Below are 22,819 nucleotides of genomic sequence, written 5' to 3'. Positions count from 1 at the left end.
ATCACTGGAACAGCAAGACGTTTGTCACCACCAGGAAATGCATATTTATACTGAAGAAGGCAGTTTTTAAATTCAGGACCAGCCAACAAGGCCCCAGACAGACATTAATTGAGGGCCTCTACCTCCATGTTGCTCTGAAGACTCCACACCAACAAAATGATTAACTGCTGCTCAGAAAGGGAACCAACAGTCCAAATGTGACTCAGTGACACCCTCCAGGACAGAACAGGCATGAAACCCAAGCGCTCAGCGAGCACTCCCACCATCGACGGTCAGCCCCATACAGGGAAGAAGCACCTCCGTGTCAAGGTCAGGAGGTAAGAGATGGTCGAGGAAATCAAAATTTCCCTAAAAGCTGAGTCGGAAAAGCAGCAGCTGCCCTTGGCAGTGATGGATAACAGTTTATTTTCTGGGAGAAAGTTGTACTTCTTTAAATGTTGACACAGAGAATGCTCATCCTTTTTTCAAGGGCCCAGAAGGCCGAGCACAGATTCCCGAAGGGATCCATGGGACCCTGGACTATAAGCTCTGTCTCTAAATAATGGCTGTCTCCTTGGAGAGAAGAAAAGTCCCTGTCCCCTCCCCAAGCATCCCCAAGCATGGTGTGAGATCCACACCCACGCCAGATGTGGGCAAGGCCTCTCCTGGGGCCTCTGGCTCCTCACAGCTGGTACCAGGTTGCATCCATGCCACCATCTCTGACCACCAATGACGCCTGATATTTTCTGCTCAACTGGGCGGGAACATTCCCAGCTTTCTTGGGCTTTTCCCCTCCGGTTCACTGTCCAGCTCTGTCCAAACCCAGTGACAGGGAGTTTGATCTATGACTTGCTAATGGATTGAGAAAGGTACGCGCTCCTTCAGCCCAAAGGCAGTTTATGCAACCCCACACTGGCTCCAGCAAGCACATTCCCTGTCTGGTCGTGCACAAGAAATTGCCCGTTACTTTAAAAGAAGGCTGTGCAAAATGAACCCACTGCATTCATGGATGGAAAACGCCCGAGAAAACTGGGCAGCAGATGTCCTGAGAAGACTTTTTTTGCTGGGCTTTTCCATGAGAAATTAATGCACTGAAAAAAGTCTAGACCTTTCTGTGGAGGGGGAAAAAATGCAAGGCTAAAGTCATTTCTTAAAAAAAAAGCGAACAGTCACTCCAGAGTGTCTGTTCCCCTTCCCTTTCTCAGTGTCGTACTTCCTGGCCCGCGTCCTCCTGCTGGGAGGGAAGCCGGCGCACTCCTCCACTCAGTCACACGTTCTCTCCTGCTCTCTCCCTTGGAGGGAACAGGAAGGCTGCTGATTCAAAAATCAGACACTTCTGCGGGAGCTGGCAGGGGCCGCACTCTCCACCCCCACCAGCCCTGGAACACCAAGTCAGCACCTCCGCCGCTATGAGCACTCAACTGCCTGGCCTGCACCTTCTGGGGGCCACCATCCCTCCTCCAGCCTCAGGCTTGGACCAGCTGCCAGGAGCTTCCTTGAGCCACCTGGACAGCCCCAGCCAGCATGGACTTTAAATAATAAACTATGCATTCTTGATCCGTCTGTAACTGGAGGCAGATTTTCCTATTTAAGCTGGAGGCCTCCTCTGCTTTGAGTTACTAAAGTAGGGCGGGTGTGTGTTGCATAAGAGCACAGGAGAGAACTGGGAAAACACAGCACCGCTTCTCTTGCAATTCCCCTGCCTGATGGGACTGCATGTGGGAAAAGGATTCAGACACACGCACAAAAAAAATATCACGGTGTCCTTTCCTTTTTGGTCTCAATGTTTAGTTATAGACTTTCTTTCTCAATCGAGTAATGGAAATATTCAAGAAGAGGTCTGATATGTTTGCCCTAAAGTGAATTTTCTGTTCTCACGGAGAACATGTCCAAAAGATAACTGAAAGAGGAAAAATAAAGAATTATTAAATAGTGACTGTGATTGCAATGCTTAGACTTATGGGAGAAACATATTTATGAAATATGTTTACAGGAAACATAGGAAATATAATAATGAATGTAATAAGTTGAATAATGGTCCCCCAAAGATGTCCATGTCCTAGTCCCCTGAACATGTGAATGCGTTAACTTACATGGTAAAAGGGGCTTGGCAGATGTGATTAAGTTAAGGGTCTTGACATGGGGAAATATCCTGGATGACCCTGGTGGGCCTGATGCAATCACACATGTTCTTATCCGAGGGAGGCAGAGAGAGATCTGACTACAGAAGAGAACTGTCAGCGTGAGAAAGTCTCCACTGCCCATGGCTGGCTTTAAAGATGGAGAAAGGGGCTGAGAGCCAAGGAGTACAGGTGGCCTTGAGAAGCTGGAAAAGGCAAGGAAATAGATTCTCCCCTAGAGCCTCCAGAAGGAATGAAGGCCTGTTGACATCTTGACTCTAGCCCAGTAAAACCAATTTCAGACTTCTGACCTCCAAAACTGTAAGATAATACATTTGTGTTGTTCTAAGCCACTACGTTTTTGTGGTAATTTGTTACAGTGACTACAGGAAAGTCTTGCCTTCCACGTGCAGTGCCTTGGAGGACACAATGACAACAAATAGCAGACAGAGATAAATGTAATATTCAGAATGCAGATATAGCACCTTGAGGTTCCAGAAACTAAGTGAGGCAATTAAGGTGGACTTCCTGGAACAGGTGACATCTAAGTTGGGCTTCCAAAAACAAAATGGATGTTCAAGAGCAGTAAAAAATAGGCAACAAAAAAGTTCATTCTGTACAGTTCCATAAACCAAAATATACCTTTAAAATACCCAAGGCCTGTGACCTAGAAACCTGCAGTCTAGTTTAATCCACACTAAATATCTATTTAATACATCAAATAAGAGGGGACTTAAATTTGAAAACCTAGATGAAATTTGCTAGAAAAATACAACTTACCAAAATTGATCCCATTAGTAATACAAAACTTAAACAGGCCAATTTTTATAGAAGAAACAGAGAGTTATGAAGGAACCACAGCCACAAAAAAACATCAGGCTGAGATGATTTCACAGGGAATTCTACCAAACCTTCACAGACCAGAGAACCTCAAAGATTCATAAATTGTTCCAGAGCACTGAAAACAAAGGAAAACTTCCATACTTTTTTAAAAGCTAGCATAACTTTGATAACTGAGCACATACACAAAAAAGAAAATTATAGAGCAATGTCATGCATGAATCTGGATGCAAAAGCCTAAATAAAACATTATCAAATATAATGCAACATCACTTTAAGGAAATAATGTACCACAACCAAGTGAGATTAATACCAGGAATTCAAGGTTGGTATAATATTAGGAAATCCATTTACATAATATGATATTAAACTATCTAAAAAGAACAATCCCATGCATGTCTCCACAGTGCTGCAAAAGTCTTTAGAAAATCTAATACCTGTATCTAATTTTAAAAATTTCTCTCTCAAAGGCCAAATCTGAGACCACTTGAGCATCAAAAGAAATAAATAAATTAGTATACATGGAGTAAAATAAGAATCTCCAAGTCCACACAGATATAAATAAATAAATGGGGAAAAAGAGAGAGCTCTCCTTGCAGGAGAGCACCAATTAAAAATGTGAAGGAAGTAATGGAGTTAGAAATGCACCATTTGGAAGCCATCACAATAAAAATTGAGTCTGCCAAGAATCAAGAGATGTTAAAATTAGTGAGAGAAAGTTTAATGAAGAACAGGATATTTATATATACTCAAAACATCCCACAAATAACTCACTAATTACATACAGGGAAATAATGGCTTTACAGCAGATTAAACAGCAATTACAACCTGAACCAAGTAATGAAAATTGACATCCCCAGTAGACAAACTGGCAGCATGTGCCTCCTGATAAGATGCACTGAGAAGAACACAACATCCCTTTTGTGGTATTCCTGACAAAAATGCATTACCTAAGTCCACTTATGAAGAAACAGCAGACAAAACCAAAAGTAGAGGCTTCCTACAAAATAACTAGATTGTACTTGTATTTTTGAAGAAATTTGATGATCATAAAGGATAATTCTAAGTAACTGACCCAGATTGGGGGGGATATCAAGGAGACATGACAACTAAATGCAATGTGTGATTCTAGAATGGATCCTGGGCCAAGAAAAGAAAGCTATAGAAGACATTACTGGGACTACTGACAAAATTTAAATACGGATGGTACATTAGACAACAGTATTGTGTCAGTGTTTCATATCCTAGGTTTGATAAACATATGATGGTTAGTAAGAGTTCTTAGGAAATATAAATGACTGTATTTATAGATAAAGGACTATGATATCTGCAAATTACTCTCAAGTGTTTCAGAAAAAAAGTGTGTGTGGAGGGGGAGAGGGTTGGGGAGGTTGGAAGGAAGGTGTGGAAGGGCAGAGGGAGAAGACGAAGAGGAAGGCTGGGGAGAGACAGTGAGAAAGCAAACTACAGAGCAAGTGGGGGAAACTGTTAACAAGAGGTGAGTCTGGGGACTAACAAAGGTCTTTGCAATGATAGCAAAATAAGAAGGCAACAAAAAGATCGGGGAATTCAAATTAAGGGTGCAAGGATAAGAAAGCAAACAAGTAATTTTGAGTCGGGGTAACTGAAAGAACTTGGGTCAGAACATTTGTATTGGGCTGGTGGAGGCGGGCATCGTCAGACAAGGATTTGGTTCAGAAACCCCAAGTTATGGGGAGCAGGCAGCCATTCCTGCTGGCCACTGGAGATGTGCAGATGGAACACGGAAAGATGAGGGCCTCAAGACAAACTGGTAAAACAGTGAGGGGGGATTACTGCTCCAGGATAGAACCAGAGAAGGATCCCAAGAGAGAAAAAAAAGCAGCAGTGACCACAAGTTCACCTTGGAAAGCGTTAGCATCTGGAGGCAGGGGAGGAAGGGAAGCTGGACCGTGCCAGGAATGAAGATTCCTTGCTGGCAATGCTTCCATGATGCCAGAAGATACGGCCGAGAACCAGCACCAATGGCTGGAACCATGGTTGGCTTCGGAGGGGGACACCTCAGTCCCACTGAGCCCACCTGGTCCCAGAGGCAAAGAGAAAGCAGAGGACAATAAGAGGATGCTGGAGTCCATACCAGAGGCCAGCAGGTGGCAGGCAATATGGGAAGTGAGACTTCCACCCTTGCACCCAGTTCCAAATGCAGGAGCAAGGTACCACTCAGAACACCCCCGCTTCACGCTGCAGACCCACAGCTGTCAGTCTGGTGGCTTACTTAGTTCTCACTCTCTTTGTTTTATCTCTCCACCCAGCCCAGCAAACCCCACTGGGAATCAGAAAGTCCTTCCAATCTGGGCTCCCCATAGGTTGGCACAGGAGGAAGGGATGATTAGGGGGCTGGGGACCCACTTCCCTAGGGCCCCTCCAGAATGAGACTGGTAATCAGCTTTCAATCCCGTGTCAGCAATCACCCACTGGAGTATCAGCTCCATGAGAACAGGGAATTTTATCTCTCGTTCACTGCAGGATACCCCATGCCTAGGACTGGCCCTGACACACAGTCAGCATCAAATAAACACTGGCTGAGTGAATAAAGCACTGCCTTGAAAAACAGAGGATATTACAAGTTTAAATACAGAGACCTGAAAGTCTAACTTCCCATATTGCCTGAAAATAAAATATACTCAAGCCAATTTAGAGAAAACACACACAGAGTCATTGAGCGCATAGAATAAAATTAATATTTACATAAAGATTCATTCAAACACTGCCCCAGGCCTGGTTTATCCATTTTTCCTGATTCTCCAGCAATCAGCCCAGAAAGTAGAGCCTCCAGAGGGAACCACAAGAGCACAGGTGGGTCCGCCCAGGCTAGAGTTCCCTTCCAGACAGCCCTCATCAAGCCTCCAGGAGGCCTGTGTCTGCAATGCTCTATATACTCCTTTAGAGATCTCAGAGCTACTTTTGCTGAATGAATAAATTTTTTAAAGGATGCAAGAGGGAAGGGAGGGATCATCATAGATCAATTTATTGTTCACACAGGAAGAATTTTTTAACTGAATATACAGGAATTTTTAGAAGGTAACAAGTTTTCCTAAACTGTTAACATTTTTAAATGTTAGGGATCCCTAACACTGGGCACTGTCTCCCAGCCAGGATGCCTGCAGGATCCTCTTTTGGTGCCTTCCCTGTAGTGCCTCCTGCTCTATTCCACTGGATTTGCTCTTCTCTGTCTCTGTCTCTCCTGCTTCTTGGGACCCCCTACCTGCCCTAAACTAACCACCTGCATCCAAGTCCTCATGTCAGGTCTCGCTTTAGGGGACCCACCCTATGGGCCTTTGCTATAGAGATGACACCTTATTTTTTGTTTGTTTGTTTAAGTTTTTTAAAATATTTATTTGGTTGCACTGGGTCTTAGTTGCAGCAGGCGGGCTCCTTAGTTGTGGCAGGCGGGCTCCTTAGTTGTGGCTTGTGGGTTCCTTAGTTGCAGCTCGCCAACTCCTCAGTTGTGGCACACGGGCTCCTTAGTTGTAGCATGAGAACTCTTAGTTGTGGTATGCATGTGGGATCTAGTTCCCTGACCAGGGATTGAACCTGGGCCCTTTGCATTGGGAGCATGGAGTCTTATCCACTGTGCCACCAGGGAAGTCCCAAGAGATGACACCTTATGCTTTAATAATACTTTCTACTTAATGAAAAACCATTTGTATTAGACCATTTAACTCCCAGCAACCCGGTGAAGTAAAATACTGAGAAAAGTATTAGCCCTCTTTTACAAATGAGGAAACAAAGGAATAAGAAAATTAGCTGACTTTAAGAACCTGTGCATCCTGGGAAGCAGTGTCAGACCCTGCCCATTGACGGCAAGGCCCGGTCCAGGGTGTGTTCACTCCCAGGACACTCAGGAGGCAGTGTTCATTTTACAGGGTCCAAATCCAGGGAGTCATACAGCCTCAGGGAATAATAATGATAACAATAATAATAATTTTATCCTTCCCAAACAGTGATTAATGCACATCCCCCACCCACCCAATCACCTCAAAAGAAAATCCAAAAGATTTCCTCAGTCTCTTGTCTTAAAAGTAAATAAAAATGAGATCAAAGGGACTTGGATGAACACATGGTTCATATAAAGCAAATGGCAGGATCAGAGATTCCCCTCAAAGCTTGTGAGAATTAAGCCTGAAAGGCAACAGCAAATGCAGAAAAGATTATTACTGAACGCTTACACTACAAAAGGTGCCCCATGGGCTATTCCAGGAGACTCTGATCCAAGAAACGTTTACCTGGTGATCTCAGAAGTGCTCCCCCTCCCGTGAGCACCAGCAGCCACAGAAGTGGGTGTGGGTTCCTGGCCTCAAAGGGGGCAGGTGAGCCTGACCATCTGGTTTTCCAGGGAGATCCTTGCTCAGCCCACTGCTAACATCTGTGCCAGAATCCTCCACATAAGGTGGTGGACACACATCAGACATGCCACAAGGCACCCAAGAAACACTGCCAGGAGCATGAGAGCTGCCTCCTATGGTCCAAGGGAACAAACTCAAGATCCATCCTACAGGGCTTCCCTGGTGGCGCAGTGGTTGAGAGTCTGCCGGCCGATGCAGGGGACGCGGGTTCGTGCCCCGATCTGGGAGGATCCCACATGCCGCGGAGCGGCTGGGCCCGTGAGCTATGACCGCTGAGCCTGTGCATCTGGAGCCTGTGCTCTGCAACGGGAGAGGCCACAACAGTGAGAGGCCCGCGTACCACCAAAAAAAAAAAAAAAAAAAAAGATCCATCCTACACAGAATTTGAGATTAAATCATTGAGTACTTTCTTCAGACAACAAGGAGACGGTGCTTGTACTTGAGGTCAGTGAAAGAAACAGTGAGTGACCTCGGTGTGTTGATTTACTGAGGCATTAATGTGGTTTGTTCTTATGCTATTGCCATAGGTGGCCTTTGCATTCCTTTGCTGAGGGCACTTTGTAGGGCCCAAGGTGTATAACAGGGAAGAGTCAAATCTGACTACACTTTGGATCTGTTTCTTTTACTTTAACCTTTGCTTTCTGCTGCTTTTGTTTACTAAAAGAATACAGTCTGTACAAAATGACCTGGAACCCTTCCCCTTTCAGGGAAGCATCCTGACAGCTGTCCACCTATGGATGGTTGCAAGAAAGAAGAAATTAGCACATCCCCTCCCTGAGGCTGGCCATTCCAGGGAACATCTGCAGAACTTAAGGCTTTTTTACTTTACTTCCTCATTTCCTCCCCCTCTCTGTGCTATAAAAGAAAGTGGCATCCAGACCCCGATAAGATGGTTTTTCCAAGACATTGGTCTGCCATCTTCTCAGTCTGCCGGCTTCCCAAATAAAGTTGTATTCCTTGCCTCAACATGTCTCCAATTTATTGGCCTGTCCTGCGGTGAGCAGAGCGAGCGTGGACTTGGTAACAGGTGGAAGATGTCTGGGCACAGCTGCCATTCCGGCCACAGTATCTGAAACCTTGGCTCCCTAAAAGAATAGCATTTGGGGAAGGGGTGCCCTTGAGACGAGGGGCAGGAGCTGAAGTAGCAAGAGCAGAGGGGGTGACTTCTCCATCCTGGGGGCAGGGGGTTTGGTTGGGCTCTCTGAGCCACAGAGAGGCACCTCATGCTTGCAGTCCCCAGGGTGGGGGCAGGCAGCACCACTGAGCTGGGCCTCAGGAGCCACAGCCTCTCTGGAAGGTCCCCGTCATCAAGGATGGCCACTACATTGAGAAGTGTCATACCTGGAATAGTAAACAAGTGCTTTGAGAGGCCCACAGACATTAGGCCCAAATACTAGCCTAAAAGATGAGGGGCCAGCTTTACCTGCCACAGCAAGATAAAGAGATAAGGCCAAAACCCCGGTGTGACTCGGCACACGGAAGTACAGGGAAGATTGTCTCTGTTCAGATCTCTGAATGCCAGGAGAATGTGGGTGAGTCTCCAGTGCAAATCCCCCAGCCTGTGCCACACGCACAAATACGCATCACTCTTTGGGTATATATTTCCTAAGGAAAAACACTAAAGTAGAAATCATGTTTGGACTTGTGAAAAGGTCCTGGGGCATCAGACAGAAAGGTATGTGAAATTACTCGGTGAAGATTCTTCCATAGCCCAGAACATAGAGCACTCTCATAAAAGATGCGGTACAGAGGGCTATGAGAGGAGGGGACACATCAGCCTAAACTGAGCTCACAGCATAAAATTACAATCCACATAGGAAAATGGTCCAGTTTAAAAGAGAGTGAGCAAATACAACAACCAGGAGATCAGGACCCCAAGAAATTCAGAAAGTGGAATAATTCAAAAAAGACTTAAAATAATTATGTTAAAAATAACCAAAGTGATAAAGGAAAGGAAAAATAAAATCATAATGAAAGAACAAGACGCTATAAAAAGGACAGAGAGAATTGGAAAAGAATGAAATATAACTTCTAGATGTATAGATTATAATCACTAAAATTAAAAACTTAGTAGGTGGACTAAGTGGAGATTAGACCCAATTTAACAGAAATGTAGTGAACTGGAAGACCAATGAGAAGAATTACCCAGAATACAGAATATAGAGATAAAGAGACCAAACACATAAAAAGAAATTACAAAACATGGAGGAAAGACTAGGAAGGTCCACATCAGCTAGTGGTCCCAGGAGAAGAATAAGCAGATAACAGGAAGAGGCATTCTTCAGTGAGATGGAGGCTGGGCATTTTCCAGAACTGACAGAGCCATGAATCCTTACATCCAAAAATCACAATGAGTCCCAAATGGGATAAGTATGGGAAACCCACCATAGATATATTATAGAACACAAAGATAGTAACATTTTTTAAACCTGCACAGAGAAAAGACAATCTATTTACACACAATCTAAAGTTGAAATACCTTTTGTAGCAAAAATAGAAGACAGTGGATATATTCAAAGTGTTAAGAAAAGATAAGACTCAACCTAGAATTCTATATTCAGCTAAATCATCAGTAAGAGTACCAGTGAAATAAAGACAGTTTTGGAAGAACAAAGATAATAATGTAATGACTCAGAAACCCTGATTAAAATGTTCTTTAAGAAGGACATTAAATATAGAGACATGGGTTGCAAGAAATAATACTGAGCAAATAAGTTGGTAAATATATAAATAAATCTAAATAATTTTAACCGTAAGAATATATAATGATGATGATTAAATGGGAGGGGACAAAAATATATAATTAACAGATAAGAATAATAAGGAAAAGGAAAGCATTTGAAGGCTCTTGTATTATGAATGAAAGACACCTGATACTTTTAGACTTCTTAGGACAATTTTTTTTTTAATTTTAGGGTAACAACAACAAAAGAAGTGAATAGATTATAAAATTTTCACACCAGTGTAAGAAAAAAGGGGAATAAAGAAAAGCTGATGGAACCAACAGAAAGAAATGAAAACAACAAAAAGAAACAGAAGCAAAGAAAAAGCATGGTATTGTAAAAGGAAAACAAAAGATGGTAGAAATACATGTAATTATATCAGTAACACCATAAATATAAAAATGCTAACCTTGCCAATGAAAAGACAGATGTTCTTAAATTGGACATTTTTAAAAATTCAAATACATATTACTTTTAAGAAACTATATAAAACATAATTATAGAGAAGGATTGAAATTAAAACTAAGAAAAAATTAAAATCGGGCAAACATTGAGGAAAATAAAAACTACTGGTAATGCTAATATTAGATGAAAATAGCCAGAAGGCCAAAAGCTTTACCAGGGATAAAGATGGCCTATTACATGATAATAAAAGAAATAATTCACCAGGAATACAGCTCCTAGACCTGTATGCAACAAACAATACTGCCTCATGACCTATACAGCAAAAATTAATAGAATTAAAGGGTGAAATATGCCAAACTACAATAAGTTATGAGATTTTTAATATACCTCTAATTAAAACAAGTCAAGCAAGACAAAACTAATGAGGATATGAATGATTTTGAGATAACAACAATTTGAACTAATGAACATATATAAAATGCTGTTCACAACAATTAAAGAATATACATTCTTTTAATTACATATAAAACATTTATTAAAACAAAAATAGCCATGTTCTAAACCACAATTCAAATCTCAACCATTACCAAAGAATGAATATCATATGGAATGCAGTATGGCCAACAAGCTTCTAACAGACCTAAACCTCCTGTAGAGAACAACTGTAAACTTAAACAAAATACAAAAATCCACTGACTGGATTACTGGAAAGTAAGCCAATGCAGGAAGATGTTGGTGGGGAGTCAAAGCTTGGAAGAACAGAACAGCACAGGGGACTGAAGGCAGGCCTGGTCAGTGCTATAGGGTGGCTTATACTCCAATAGAATGCCCACAATCCTCAGGCCTAAAGAACCAAAGGACAGAGTTCAGAGCATAAAAGTGATTAGAAACTATGTGGGGGCATATTAGAAAGGAGAGCTCCAAGAAGGGGAAGCCCAAAATTCTGTATATCAACTATATCAAACTCGCCAAATGATCCCTACATGGAACAGACTCTAGCTAAGGATAAAAGAACAGAACTGAGATTTGAGATGCTGCCTGAGAGACAAATTTTGCAGTTTGAGTCCAAGAAAATTAACTATCAGCTAAAATACTCCAGAGGAATAGAATCTACTTCAAAATATTATATTTACATCCAGAACACATTCCATATGTTATTCATATTGACATATGAATAATTAGGACAATGTGACTCATTTGCAAGAGAAAACACAATAAATGGAGAAAAAAAAAAATCCCATGATAACCCAGCTGTTAGAAGAACAGACAAGAATTTTAAAGCAATTATTATCACCATGCCTAAGGACTTAAAGGAAAATATGCTCCTAATGAATGAAAAGATAGGAAATCTCAGCAGAGATCCTGAAACTATAAAAAAAGAACCAGATGGAAAAATTGATATGGGCCACATTTTTTAACCACTAAACAGAGAACTATAAATCATTTTTGAACGATGGCAAAAACACATGATAAAAATTTATAAATGTAAAGCTGCAATGATAATAGATAGTAAGAGAATACTTTGTGCCAAACATTGTAAGTGCATTATATATTAACTTACCTAATCATCTTAATAATTCTATAAAGCACATGCAATTATTATCACCATTTTTACAAATAAAGAAATTTAGGCACAAAAAGATTAAATAAATTACTCAAGGTCATTCAAGCCAGTAAGTGGTGGAGGCAGGAATTCAAACCCTGTGGGCCAGGGACTTCCCTGGTGGTGTAGTGCTTAAGAATCCGCCTGCCAATGCAGGGGACACAGGTTTGAGCCTTGATCTGGGAAGATCCCACATGCTGTGGAGCAACTAAGCCCCGTGCACCACAACTACTGAGCCTGCGCTCTAGAGCTGGCAAGCCACAACTACTGAGCCCGCATGCCACAACTACTGAAGCCTGCATGCCTAGAGCCTGTGCTCCGTAACAAGAGAAGCCACTGCAACTAGAAGCCCATGGACCGCATCAAAGAGTAGTCCCTGCTTGCCACAACTAAAGGAAGCCCAAGTCCAGCAACGAAGACCCAACGCAGCCAAAAATATAAATAAATAAATAAATTTATACAAACCCAGTAGGCATATCTGTAAATTCTTAAGTACATACATTGTACTTCCCCTCTAGGAAAATAGTAGTATGGAACTTGCAGAATATTTAGAACTGGATACTGGAAATATTACATATCAAAATTTGTATGCAGTTAAAGGTATGCTTACAGGAAAATGTATAGCCTCAAATATATACATTAAAAATTAAGAAAGAGTAAAGTTTAATGAGCTAAGTATTCTAAAAAAGTTAGGAGAAAAGCAACTTGATTAAATCTAGAGAATGTTAAAAAAAAAGAAACATGGATAAACCTAAAAAACATTATTGTAAGTGATAAAAGCAAACTGCACAGTACGAAGCCACTTATGTATATGTTAAAACATACAAAACAACACAACATGCAGTTTATGACTATATATCAAAAATGCCATAATAGTTTAAAAAAACATGGATAGGAAGGATTCACACCAACTTCAGGATGGTGGTTTCTTCTGGACAGTAAGTTAGAGAGATGATAAGGGGTGGGGTGGAAGGATCTCACTCATATCCATAAATGTTAATTTCTCTCAAGAAAAAAATGTTCCAAAGCAGATATGACCAGATCCTAACATGGGTTAAGTCTGAATGCTGGGTATGTGGGCCTTCAGTTTTTGTTTTGTGCTCTTTTTCCCCTTTTTAAATATTTTACAAAAATAATTTATACCTGCTACCTTTGTTTACTTCTATCCCCTCTATGAGCTTCCTGGAGGCAGGGACCATGCTGTGTCATGCTCACCACAGTATGTTGTCTAGAGGATCAATGAATACTTGATGACAGAATAAACAAAAATGAGAGCATATGACCTTTAAGCGTAACTTCCAGTCTGGAAACACTAAGATTCCTTGATTGCATTACAGATTTTCTCAAGAGGCAAGAATGACAGATTCAAGAATAATGAGAACCTTTAGCTTTCACTCAGTGCTCTCACAGAGTTTCTCTTTCTTTCTCACTTAATACAGAACAAGGGCACTGAAGTGATCCTCTGATATTAAAGAATGGAGATACGAATCATAATTATAACCACAGCAGCTGCAACTAGTATTTGTTAGTTGCTAAGTGACAAGTATGCATTATCTCATTTAAAATTCACAAAACTCCCAAGAGGTAGATGATATTAGTCAGGTGCAGATGATGAAACTGAAGCTCAGTGGCCCAGTCCTTTCTAAAGTTGCCTGAGTCTACATGGCTCCTTTTCTATTTATTTATCAAGAAAAAACTGTGAATAGATGATGACCAGCCAACTATGATATCTATTCTTATAGAAAGGGTCCCTTTATACAGCCCATTTCTAATTTCCTCTAAGTTTGTTTTTTGCCTCTTAGGCATTTGTAAGTGTTCTTATGAACATTTCTCCCACCAATGTGGCTGGAAGCAGTACCATCACCCTCTCACCTCTGTGTTCTTCAGAAATAATCCTGAGAAGCAGACAAGACCTGTGTAATATTAATGTTACAGATGAGAAAACAGAGGCTGTTGTGGGCTGAACTGTGTACTCTAACCCTCAGTACCTTCGAATGTGACCGAGTTTGCAGATAGGGGATTTAAAGAGGTAATTAAGTGAAACTGGGATCATTAAGGTGGGCTCTAATCCAATATAACTGACATTCTTAAAAGAAGAGGAGATTAGGACACAGGCATGCACAGACCATGAGACCATAAGAGAACACAGGAAGAAGACTGCCATCTACAAGCTAAGGAGAGAGGCCTCAGAAGAAACCAACTCTGCCCACACAGTGATCTCAGACTTCTAGACTCTAAAACTGTGAGGAAGTAAATGCCTGTTGTTCAAGCTGCCAGGTCTGTGGTAGTTTGTTCCAGCAGCCCCAGCAAACTAATAGAGGCACAGAGATGCCAAGGGACACTTCTGGGGTCACACGCAAGGGAGACAGAGTTGGGTCTCTACCATCATTCTTCTTTCTCTTTCTCCAGGAATAATAACTCTTAAAATATTGGTGTCTCTTGGGATTTAATATTTTTACATGTGAATACATACTTAAAATATTAACATGAAAAAACTCAAAGTACAAATTTAATTCCATTTCCTTTGGGTTCTTCTTCCACTTAAGATGCAGAAAAACATGGAAGACCATCACCACCACTGAAACAACAAAAAACACTGGATAAACAACGAAATAATATTTTGCTTTACCCACTGGAGACCTAAGGTCTCAAAGAAGTTTAGAGGAACTAAATTTCAGAGGGATTGAGCCCTTCCTAATGAGCAAAAATCAGTAGCCATGTTTATCCCGGGCACAGGTGGGATGAGGAGTTAATTAGCATCTGATGAGGACCCTGTGAAGTTAGAAGGAACCAGCCAAAGTCTTATCAAGCACATGAGCTGGAATGATGGATTCTATCTGGATTAGAGGTGTCCTGAATCTATTCTACCAGACTTTTACCTGACTTTCAGGAAGTCAGGACAAGGATGGAAGGCAGAGTGACATCTCCATAGTCATGTGGGGACTGAGCTAAGCTCTTCTACTCTTACCTCAAGACGCTTGAAACCACAGTGAACTGAAAGGAACTCAAGTCATGATCCAAGTCAACCCTGATTAAACAGAAGAATTTATCTCCTCAGCCCAGCTGCCTCTTCATCACCAGAAGAGAAGCCAGCTGAGAACAAAGCTGTCAGATACAGAACTGCTTGGCCAAGGCTGACCTGAGGCCCAGCCTCCTGCTCTGCTCCTCAGCTCCAGGAGCCCATGGCAGTGATGTCATTTGTATTGAAGACAGTTTGATTTCTGTCATTTCCAACCAAATGAATCTTAAGTGACACAAAACACAAGTCCCAACCATTTATTACAGAGTATATACAGATATTATTACACATGCAAATTCTTGCATAAATTGGCAATACACAATTTCTGAATCGTTATGGTATCCTCTACTCACTAAAATTAACTTCAGAATGCTATAAATTAATGAAACAATACTATAAAATTACTGCACTGTTTTTTAAAACAATCGTAACAAAACAAACTATAAAGTAGACATCAGTGACTTCACAGGCACCACTGCTGAATAGCATTGGTGTATTTGCGTTCTAAAGAGCACACCATCGTGCAAAACGTTGCAGGATTCCTACTTTGACAGTGCCTCATAGGAAACTAGTTTCATTATTTTACAATCTACTTCAACCATCCATATGTTACATCTACCACAGTGGATGAGAAGAGATTCAAATTGTTACTAAAAACCACGAAAGTGCTAGTGAGAAGATTCTATAATGAATCTGAATGGAGAAATTAAAATAAGCATAGCAGGCAGCCAAAAAGTTTTGAAGTCAAAATAACCATTCAAACAAATCAAGAAACAGGGACGTCCCTGGCAGTCCAGCGGGTAAGACTCTGCACTCCCAATCCAGGGGTCCCGGGTTCAATCCCTGGTGGGGAACTAGATCCCACATGCATGCCGCAGCTAAGAAGTCCTCATGCCACAACTAAGAGTTGGCATGCCGCAGCGAAGACCCAGCACAGACAAAATAAATAAATATTTTTTTTTAAAAAAATCAAGAAACATTTCAAAATATCCAAAGTACCATTTTAGTGTTTGAGAACAGCCAAAAATATCTTCAAAAACTCATGCTCACCAAAATAAATAAATAAATAATTTTTAAAAAAGAAAAAGAGGGCTTCCCTGGTGGCGCAGTGGTTGAGAGTCTGCCTGCCGATGCAGGGGACACGGGTTCGTGCCCCGGTCCGGGAAGGTCCCACATGCCACGGAGCGGCTGGGCCCATGAGCCATGGCCGCTAAACCTGCGCGTCCGAAGCCTGTGTTCCGCAACGAGAGAGGCCACAGCAGTGAGAGGTCTGCGTACCACAAAAAAAAAAAAAAAAAAAAAGAAAAAGAAAAAAAGTTTCACAGCCTCCATATTTTCATGCGAAGTTCCAAGCTGGAGTGATATTTTTTTAATTAATTTACAAGGTCCTAGAGTAAGAAGCTGTAAAGGAAATAGGATCCATCTGCCCGCTCTCTGGAAGCCCCAGAGACTGCTAGAAATGCAACCTCTATAGTACCAAAGAGAAGGCAGTGATTCCTCCCAGGTGGCCTTTCCTGTGTCAGTCCCTCTATCCCCCTAGACAACATGGCAATTTACCCAGACTCAACTCGCAGGTAAATTGAGTGCTTCATGGAGGAGAAAGAGTTATCAGACTGCTCCTCACCTGTGTGAGCCAGCTGGCTACCCCAAGGCCATGTCCAAGGTTGGAATAACACAGATCAATGACAAGGCACAATTACACCTATGGCTGCCATGCTCAGCCATAAAGAACATGTTCCCATGGGAAATCATGGATTAATCTGATTAATCTTTCCAGGAAACGTCAAGAATGTATTTTGCTGGAGTCCCAGTAAATTAATTTTCCCAGTTTCTAAACCCCCAATGTTTGAAAGTTAATCCAAACTAGATAGGGCCTAATTGACTGCTTATTAGCTAAGCCTCTTAGAAGGCCTGTTGTCTTTCCCAACACAACAACAAAATTTACTGACTATTTCACACAAAGAAAGAAGGACCAGAAGCAAAGTCTATACCTTTCTCCTATGTCTGTGTTCCTATCCAGGACAGAGTCTGAGTTGGCACCACCTTAAATATACATGTTGCTCCTGCATGGCAGAGCATGTTGATGTGAGATTTGGGGGCTGGGAATAAACCCCCTGGTTTTGTTCATTTTATTTCCTTCACTAAAGGCAAAACAGTCTCTCAGAAGAGTTTCTCCAAACTAGCCTTACAGACAAAAATGCAAACACAAACACAATTTATCATTTTGTCAGCAATCCTTGGTATCACACCCCTAAAGAGGATGGCAGCTGGTAATTAGACAAATATTCCATGATATCATCCACAGGCACCCGGGAGTTCTGGTCACTGACTAGCAGCTGACAAGCACTGGCTGGAGCAAAGGGAAGTAAGAATAAAACATATTTGTCCTTGGGTTTCACTGTGTGGCCCTGCTTGGCGGTTCTCACCTGAGAAAACCCACTTACGACAGCCCACAGGTGCTATTAATCATGTTTGAAACTTAGTGCAGCAGTTCTCAGCACCAGCTGAACATTAGAACCACCTGGAGAGGTTTCAAATCACTAGATGCCCAGGCTGCACCCCAGACCAATAAAAGCAGCTCTCTGGGGGCAGGAGCTGGGTGTGACTAGTTGTTAAAGTTCCCCAGGTGACGCCAATGGACAGCCAGGGCTGAGAACCTCTGCCTTAGAGTCATCCCCCTGCCTCTGAAACAACATGGTCAGATCAGCTGCAGAAAATGCACAAAGATTTAGAATGACCACTAGTCATTTACTTTGAGAGGAGAGAAAAAAATCCACCGATTGAGCCAGATAGGGTCAGCTGGCTAACGTTTAAACTAACACACCAATATCAAGCCCAAACACACAACCAACCATCAGACTTACCAAAACCCCTGCTTCGAATTAAGGGGTAAATTTTAGTTACAAGTAATTTTTTGCAGAGACCTCTTTCCTGTTTTTGTAAGGGTGCAGGAAGGAACACAGCAAAACCCCAATGTATGGTGGCATTCTTTCTCCTGGAGTTGCAGAGATGACCCTGATCCAGCAAAATCACCTCTAATACCTCACTGCTGAATGCAGACTAGGCTAAGGAGGGTGACTATGTGGATAGGGTCAGGACTGCATGCACAAGCAGAGCTAAGCTGCAGGGCTCGCTTATATATAATAAAGCTGTTCTAAAAGACAGTCATATAGGGCTCCCCTGGTGGCGCAGTGGTTGGGAGTCCACCTGCCGATGCAGGGGACACGGGTTCGTGCCCCGGTCCGGGAGGATCCCACATGCCGCGGAGCGGCTGGGCCCGTGAGCCATGACCGCTGGGCCTGTGCTCCACAACGGGAGAGGCCACAACAGTGAGAGGCCCGCGTACCGCAAAACAAACAAAAAAAAGACAGTCATATAATCAATTTACTTCCAAGGTCATTGGAATACTAAACTGAGACACTATATATATATATATATATATATATATATTTTTTTTTTTTTTTTTTTTTTTTTTTTTTGTGGTACGCGGGCCTCTCACTGTTGTGGCCTCTCCCGTTGCGGAGCATAGGCTCCGGAAGCGCAGGCTCACGGGCCCAGATGCTCCGCAGCATGTGGGATCTTCCCGGACCGGGGCACGAACCCGCATCCCCTGCATCGGCAGGCGGACTCTCAACCACTGCGCCACCAGGGAAGCCCGAGACACTATATTTTTATTCAAAGTCTTTAAACTACAAAAGAACAACTCCCAAAGGTCAGCCATGCGGTCCCATGCTCTCCAGGGAGGAAGTGACACCTGTGAGCAGTAGGATATCATCTTCATCAAGGGACACTCACAGGCAGACTGCTAGTGACACAGCACGGTGAAATGTCCTTAAACACTTAACAGATAAACCAGAGGTTGCCCAAATAGAGGCACAGAATACAAGAACCCTGGGTTCTCAGCCCAAGCTGCTTATTAGAACCACCTTCAAAAACACACCCAAGTCACACCACGTACCAATTAGATCAGGATTTGGGGGGACTGGTTAGTGCATGGCATTTTTTAAAGCATTGGCTCTCACACTTAAGCATCATCAGATTTACCTGGACCCACCCCCATGGTTTCTGATTCAGGAGGTGGGGGGGTGGGGAAGAGAACATGCAGTTCTAAGAGAGTCCCAGGTGAGGCTGATGCTGCTGGAGTCACACTCTTAAGAACCACAGCTTCATAGGTCCCCCAGGTGATTCTAATTAGTGCAGACAAGACCAAGGACCACTGTATAAGGAGAGCAAGCTCTGGCCAGGGTGCCAAGGGAAGGAATTCTCACCCTAGCTCTGCCACCAACTTCAGGCTTGATAACGATAAGCCATTGAGGTTTTTCAGGCCTCAACTTGCTCCAGGATCTATAAAATTGAGACACTACACAAAAGAGATCCTGGGTTCTTTCTAGAAATGCCTTTTTCAAAGGGCTGCTGATATTAATACACATAGAAATGAAAAGAAAGTGGCCTTATGGACAATAAAAAAAAAGCTTTCAAAATACAGGGAAAGGTAAGTTCTTGCTCACAAGATTTCAGCACACTTGGAGACACAGCAATGGGGATGGTCTAGGGATGTGCAATGGCACCAAAAGCCAAAAGGGCCTGTGTTGTGAGTCATTCACACTATTTCCCAGACTCACCTGTTAGGACTTTGCAGAGCTGCCCAGATATCTGGGTCTCGGCAGAGGGGCTGGGTGTCAAGGACCATCTGCGCCTGATCAGATGCTCTTGTCCCTGGGAATTGTTGAGGGGCTGGATTAGCACCTGCTCCTGCCCAAGCTGGATGAGGCCAACCTACCCAGAAAGAGGAAAACAGTTGTCAGTCATCCTCATTCACACTTGCCCATGACCCCAGAGCCAGAAGGTGGAAAGGCCACCTAGCTATGGCCTGCTTCCCATGCCTAGGCTTTTTCTTTGCAGGTTGCACCAATTTATGGAGTTCAAGAATGAGCTCTTGCATGACTTGAAACATCTCACCCAGAAGTTGTGTTGGGGGTCAGGTGACAGAAGGCAGGGGGGGGCGGGGCACAACAGCACCCATTTTCTGGGTTCACTTTCAAAGATATCTTACTTTAGTGTTAATTTTTTTTAATATTTTTTTTCAGGCAAGGCTTTATTGGGGCCCCTGCTGCAGCAGGGGGGAGGGAGAACAGATTCCCTTGTTTGCCTGCTCCTATACACTTACTTCTAATTAAAGCCCATTTAAAAAACTATTTTTTAAATCATCCCCTAAAAGTCCACCTAAGGAGGTACCTCCAAAAGTGCTGGGAATGAATAACAATTATATCCTTAACGGGAAAAAAATATATCTTATTCCTGGGGAATATTTAGAATTAGAGAGGATGGAGTCAGACCTGTAGTGTTAATAGTTTTGTGATAGTAGATTTGTAGATTTTTTTCAGTGTTTAATAGAACTTGGCAGAGTATCTAATGGATTCAATTTGTGATGCTAATTTAAAGCACAGCAATGATTTAGACCTGTAATTTAAAAATCTTATTAGGCTTATAAACAGTATCAGAATGTACAAGAGAACTTAAGACTTCCCATGTTTATAAAACTAGTTAACTCATTATTTATAAGAATCATTTAAAGCGTTTATTTTTTAATCAGACAACAAAAGAACTTGAAAATGAAATTGAATATGGTAAATTTCTACACACAGTTTTAAAGGTTTAAACGTTGTTAATCACCAATTTGTAAATAGGATTAAATGTTATCCAAAGGCTCCTTAAAAGGTATTTCAAAAACTTGCTAGATTATAAATAGAACATGACTTGTAAATTGAAAGAAAAACTTAAGGACTGGGATTCTTAATTTGTTGCCTTAATAGAGTGAATATTAATTCTTAAAAATATATACACAATGCAGAGAACTTTTCCTTTCATTTGGAACCAATGCTAACAGCATTAAAACAATTTGCCCTCCATCCCCGGGATACCTGCTGCTAGCTTCTCTTCTGAGATATCAACAAAACAAGGTAAACCTCTCACAAAGATCCTGACTGGGCCAGGGCTGAGAATTATCTATGTTTGCACACTGGGCCCTGCAGTCCACAGCCCCTGCTCTGCGTTCATGGTCAGGACCACCTTTGCTAGCACACATTCAGGAGACTGGGCCAATCTGTCTTAGGCTGTCACCAACATCCTTTGTTCTCTCTCTCCCCAATACTATTTTCTAAAAGCCATGACACTGTTTTCATTTCTTAAAAAAAAAATTTAGTTGGCTGTGCCGGGTCTTAGTTGTGGCATGTGAACTCTTAGTTGTGGCATGTGGGATCTAGTTCCCTGACCAGGGATCGAACCTGGGTGCCCTGTACTGGGAACGAGGAGTCTTAGCCACTGGACCACCAGGGAAGTCCTGACACTACTTTCTAAAGGCGGTAGTTCTCAAACTCCAGTGTGCATCAAAATCACCTGGAGGTCATGGATGCTCACCAAGAACGTTCATTTCTAACAAGCTCCCAGGTGATACTGATGCTATGTGCCCGAGGACCAGGCTTTGAGAAGCACTGCTGTCCACCACAGCTCAGCAATTCCTCAGGTCTCAGATACAGAGCTCACTCAAACCAAATGATATAGGCTCCTCTACCTTCTGAAAGGATGTATCAATACCAGTCCTCTGAAAATAAATCAGATCCACTAATAAGATCGCCTACAACATTTAGTCCCCAAAACAGGGGTTGAGATGGTACTTACTGCTGTAAGAAGATTTCAAGGTTTCCATTTCATTAGAACTTCTGCCAAGAACAACTCTGAGATTTTACTGCCCAAATAAAACTGTCTTAAAGTGGCACTGCATGACCTGCCGGGAAGCATGGCTTTTTCCCTTCTCCTTTGAAGTTAAAACTTGAGTTTGTTCACTACGATACTTTTGGGAGATTGAAGAAGTGGAGGCAGAGAGTGGCTGTGGGAGGCTGTGCAGATCCACCAGAGCTGTGTGTATACAAAGCCTCAGTGGAACCCTCCTGCCCTGTCGGTGGGAATGTAAGTTGATACAGCCACTATGGAGAACAGTATGGAGGGTCCTTAAAAAACAAAAAATAGAACTACCATACAACCCAGCAATCCCACTGCTGGGCATATACCCTGAGAAAGCCATAATTCAAAAAGAGTCATGTACCAAAATGTTCACTGCAGCTCTATTTACAATAGCCAGGACATGGAATCAACCTAAGTGTCCATCGACAGATGAATGGATAAAGAAGATGTGGCACATATATACAATGGAATATTACTCAGCCATAAAAAGAAATGAAATTGAGTGATTTGTAGTGAGGTGGATGGACCCAGAGTCTATCATACAGAGTGAAGTAAGTCAGAAAGAGAAAAACAAATACCATATGCTAACACATATATATGCAATCTTAAAAAAAAATGGTTCTGATGAACTGAGGGGCAGGACAGGAATAAAGACACAGATGTAGGGGCTTCCCTGGTGGCGCAGTGGTTAAGAATCCGCCTGCCAATGCAGGGGACACAGGTTTGAGTCCTGGTCCAGGAAGATCCCACATGCCACAGAGCAACTAAGCCCACGCACCACAACTACTGAGCCTGTGTTCTAGAGCCCATGAGCCACAACTACTGAGCCCACGTGTCACAACTACTGAAGCCCATGCACCTAGAACCCATGCTCTACAAGGAGAAGCCCCCGCAATAAGAAGCCAGCGCATCACAACAAAGAGTAGCCCCCACTTGCCGCAACTAGAGAAAGCCCTCGCACAGCAAAGAAAACCCAACACAGCCAAAAATAAATAAATACATAA

The 22,819-nt window shown here is 42.4% G+C and overlaps 1 protein-coding gene across 6 annotated transcripts in view; it reads right to left on the bottom strand.

Moving 5' to 3' along the window:
• Positions 1–22,819, bottom strand: part of ADAMTS17 (ADAM metallopeptidase with thrombospondin type 1 motif 17) — a 364,535-nt gene that overhangs the window by 331,585 nt on the left and 10,131 nt on the right. For 5 of the 6 annotated variants that reach the window (XM_059058512.2, XM_059058515.2, XM_059058514.2 and 2 more), the window contains exon 3: positions 19,697–19,850. In XM_059058512.2, coding sequence (XP_058914495.1) covers positions 19,697–19,850 — 154 coding nt within the window. Of the gene's footprint in view, positions 1–19,118; positions 19,262–19,696; positions 19,851–22,819 lie in introns of those variants that run through there. The other variant, XM_067029493.1, reaches the window with a different exon arrangement.

The sequence above is a fragment of the Kogia breviceps genome, chromosome 3, assembly GCF_026419965.1.
Source record: "Kogia breviceps isolate mKogBre1 chromosome 3, mKogBre1 haplotype 1, whole genome shotgun sequence".
Lineage (NCBI taxonomy): Eukaryota > Metazoa > Chordata > Mammalia > Artiodactyla > Physeteridae > Kogia > Kogia breviceps.
The sequence above is the reverse complement of the archived record's forward strand: the minus strand, read 5'-3'. Positions and strand labels throughout refer to the sequence as shown.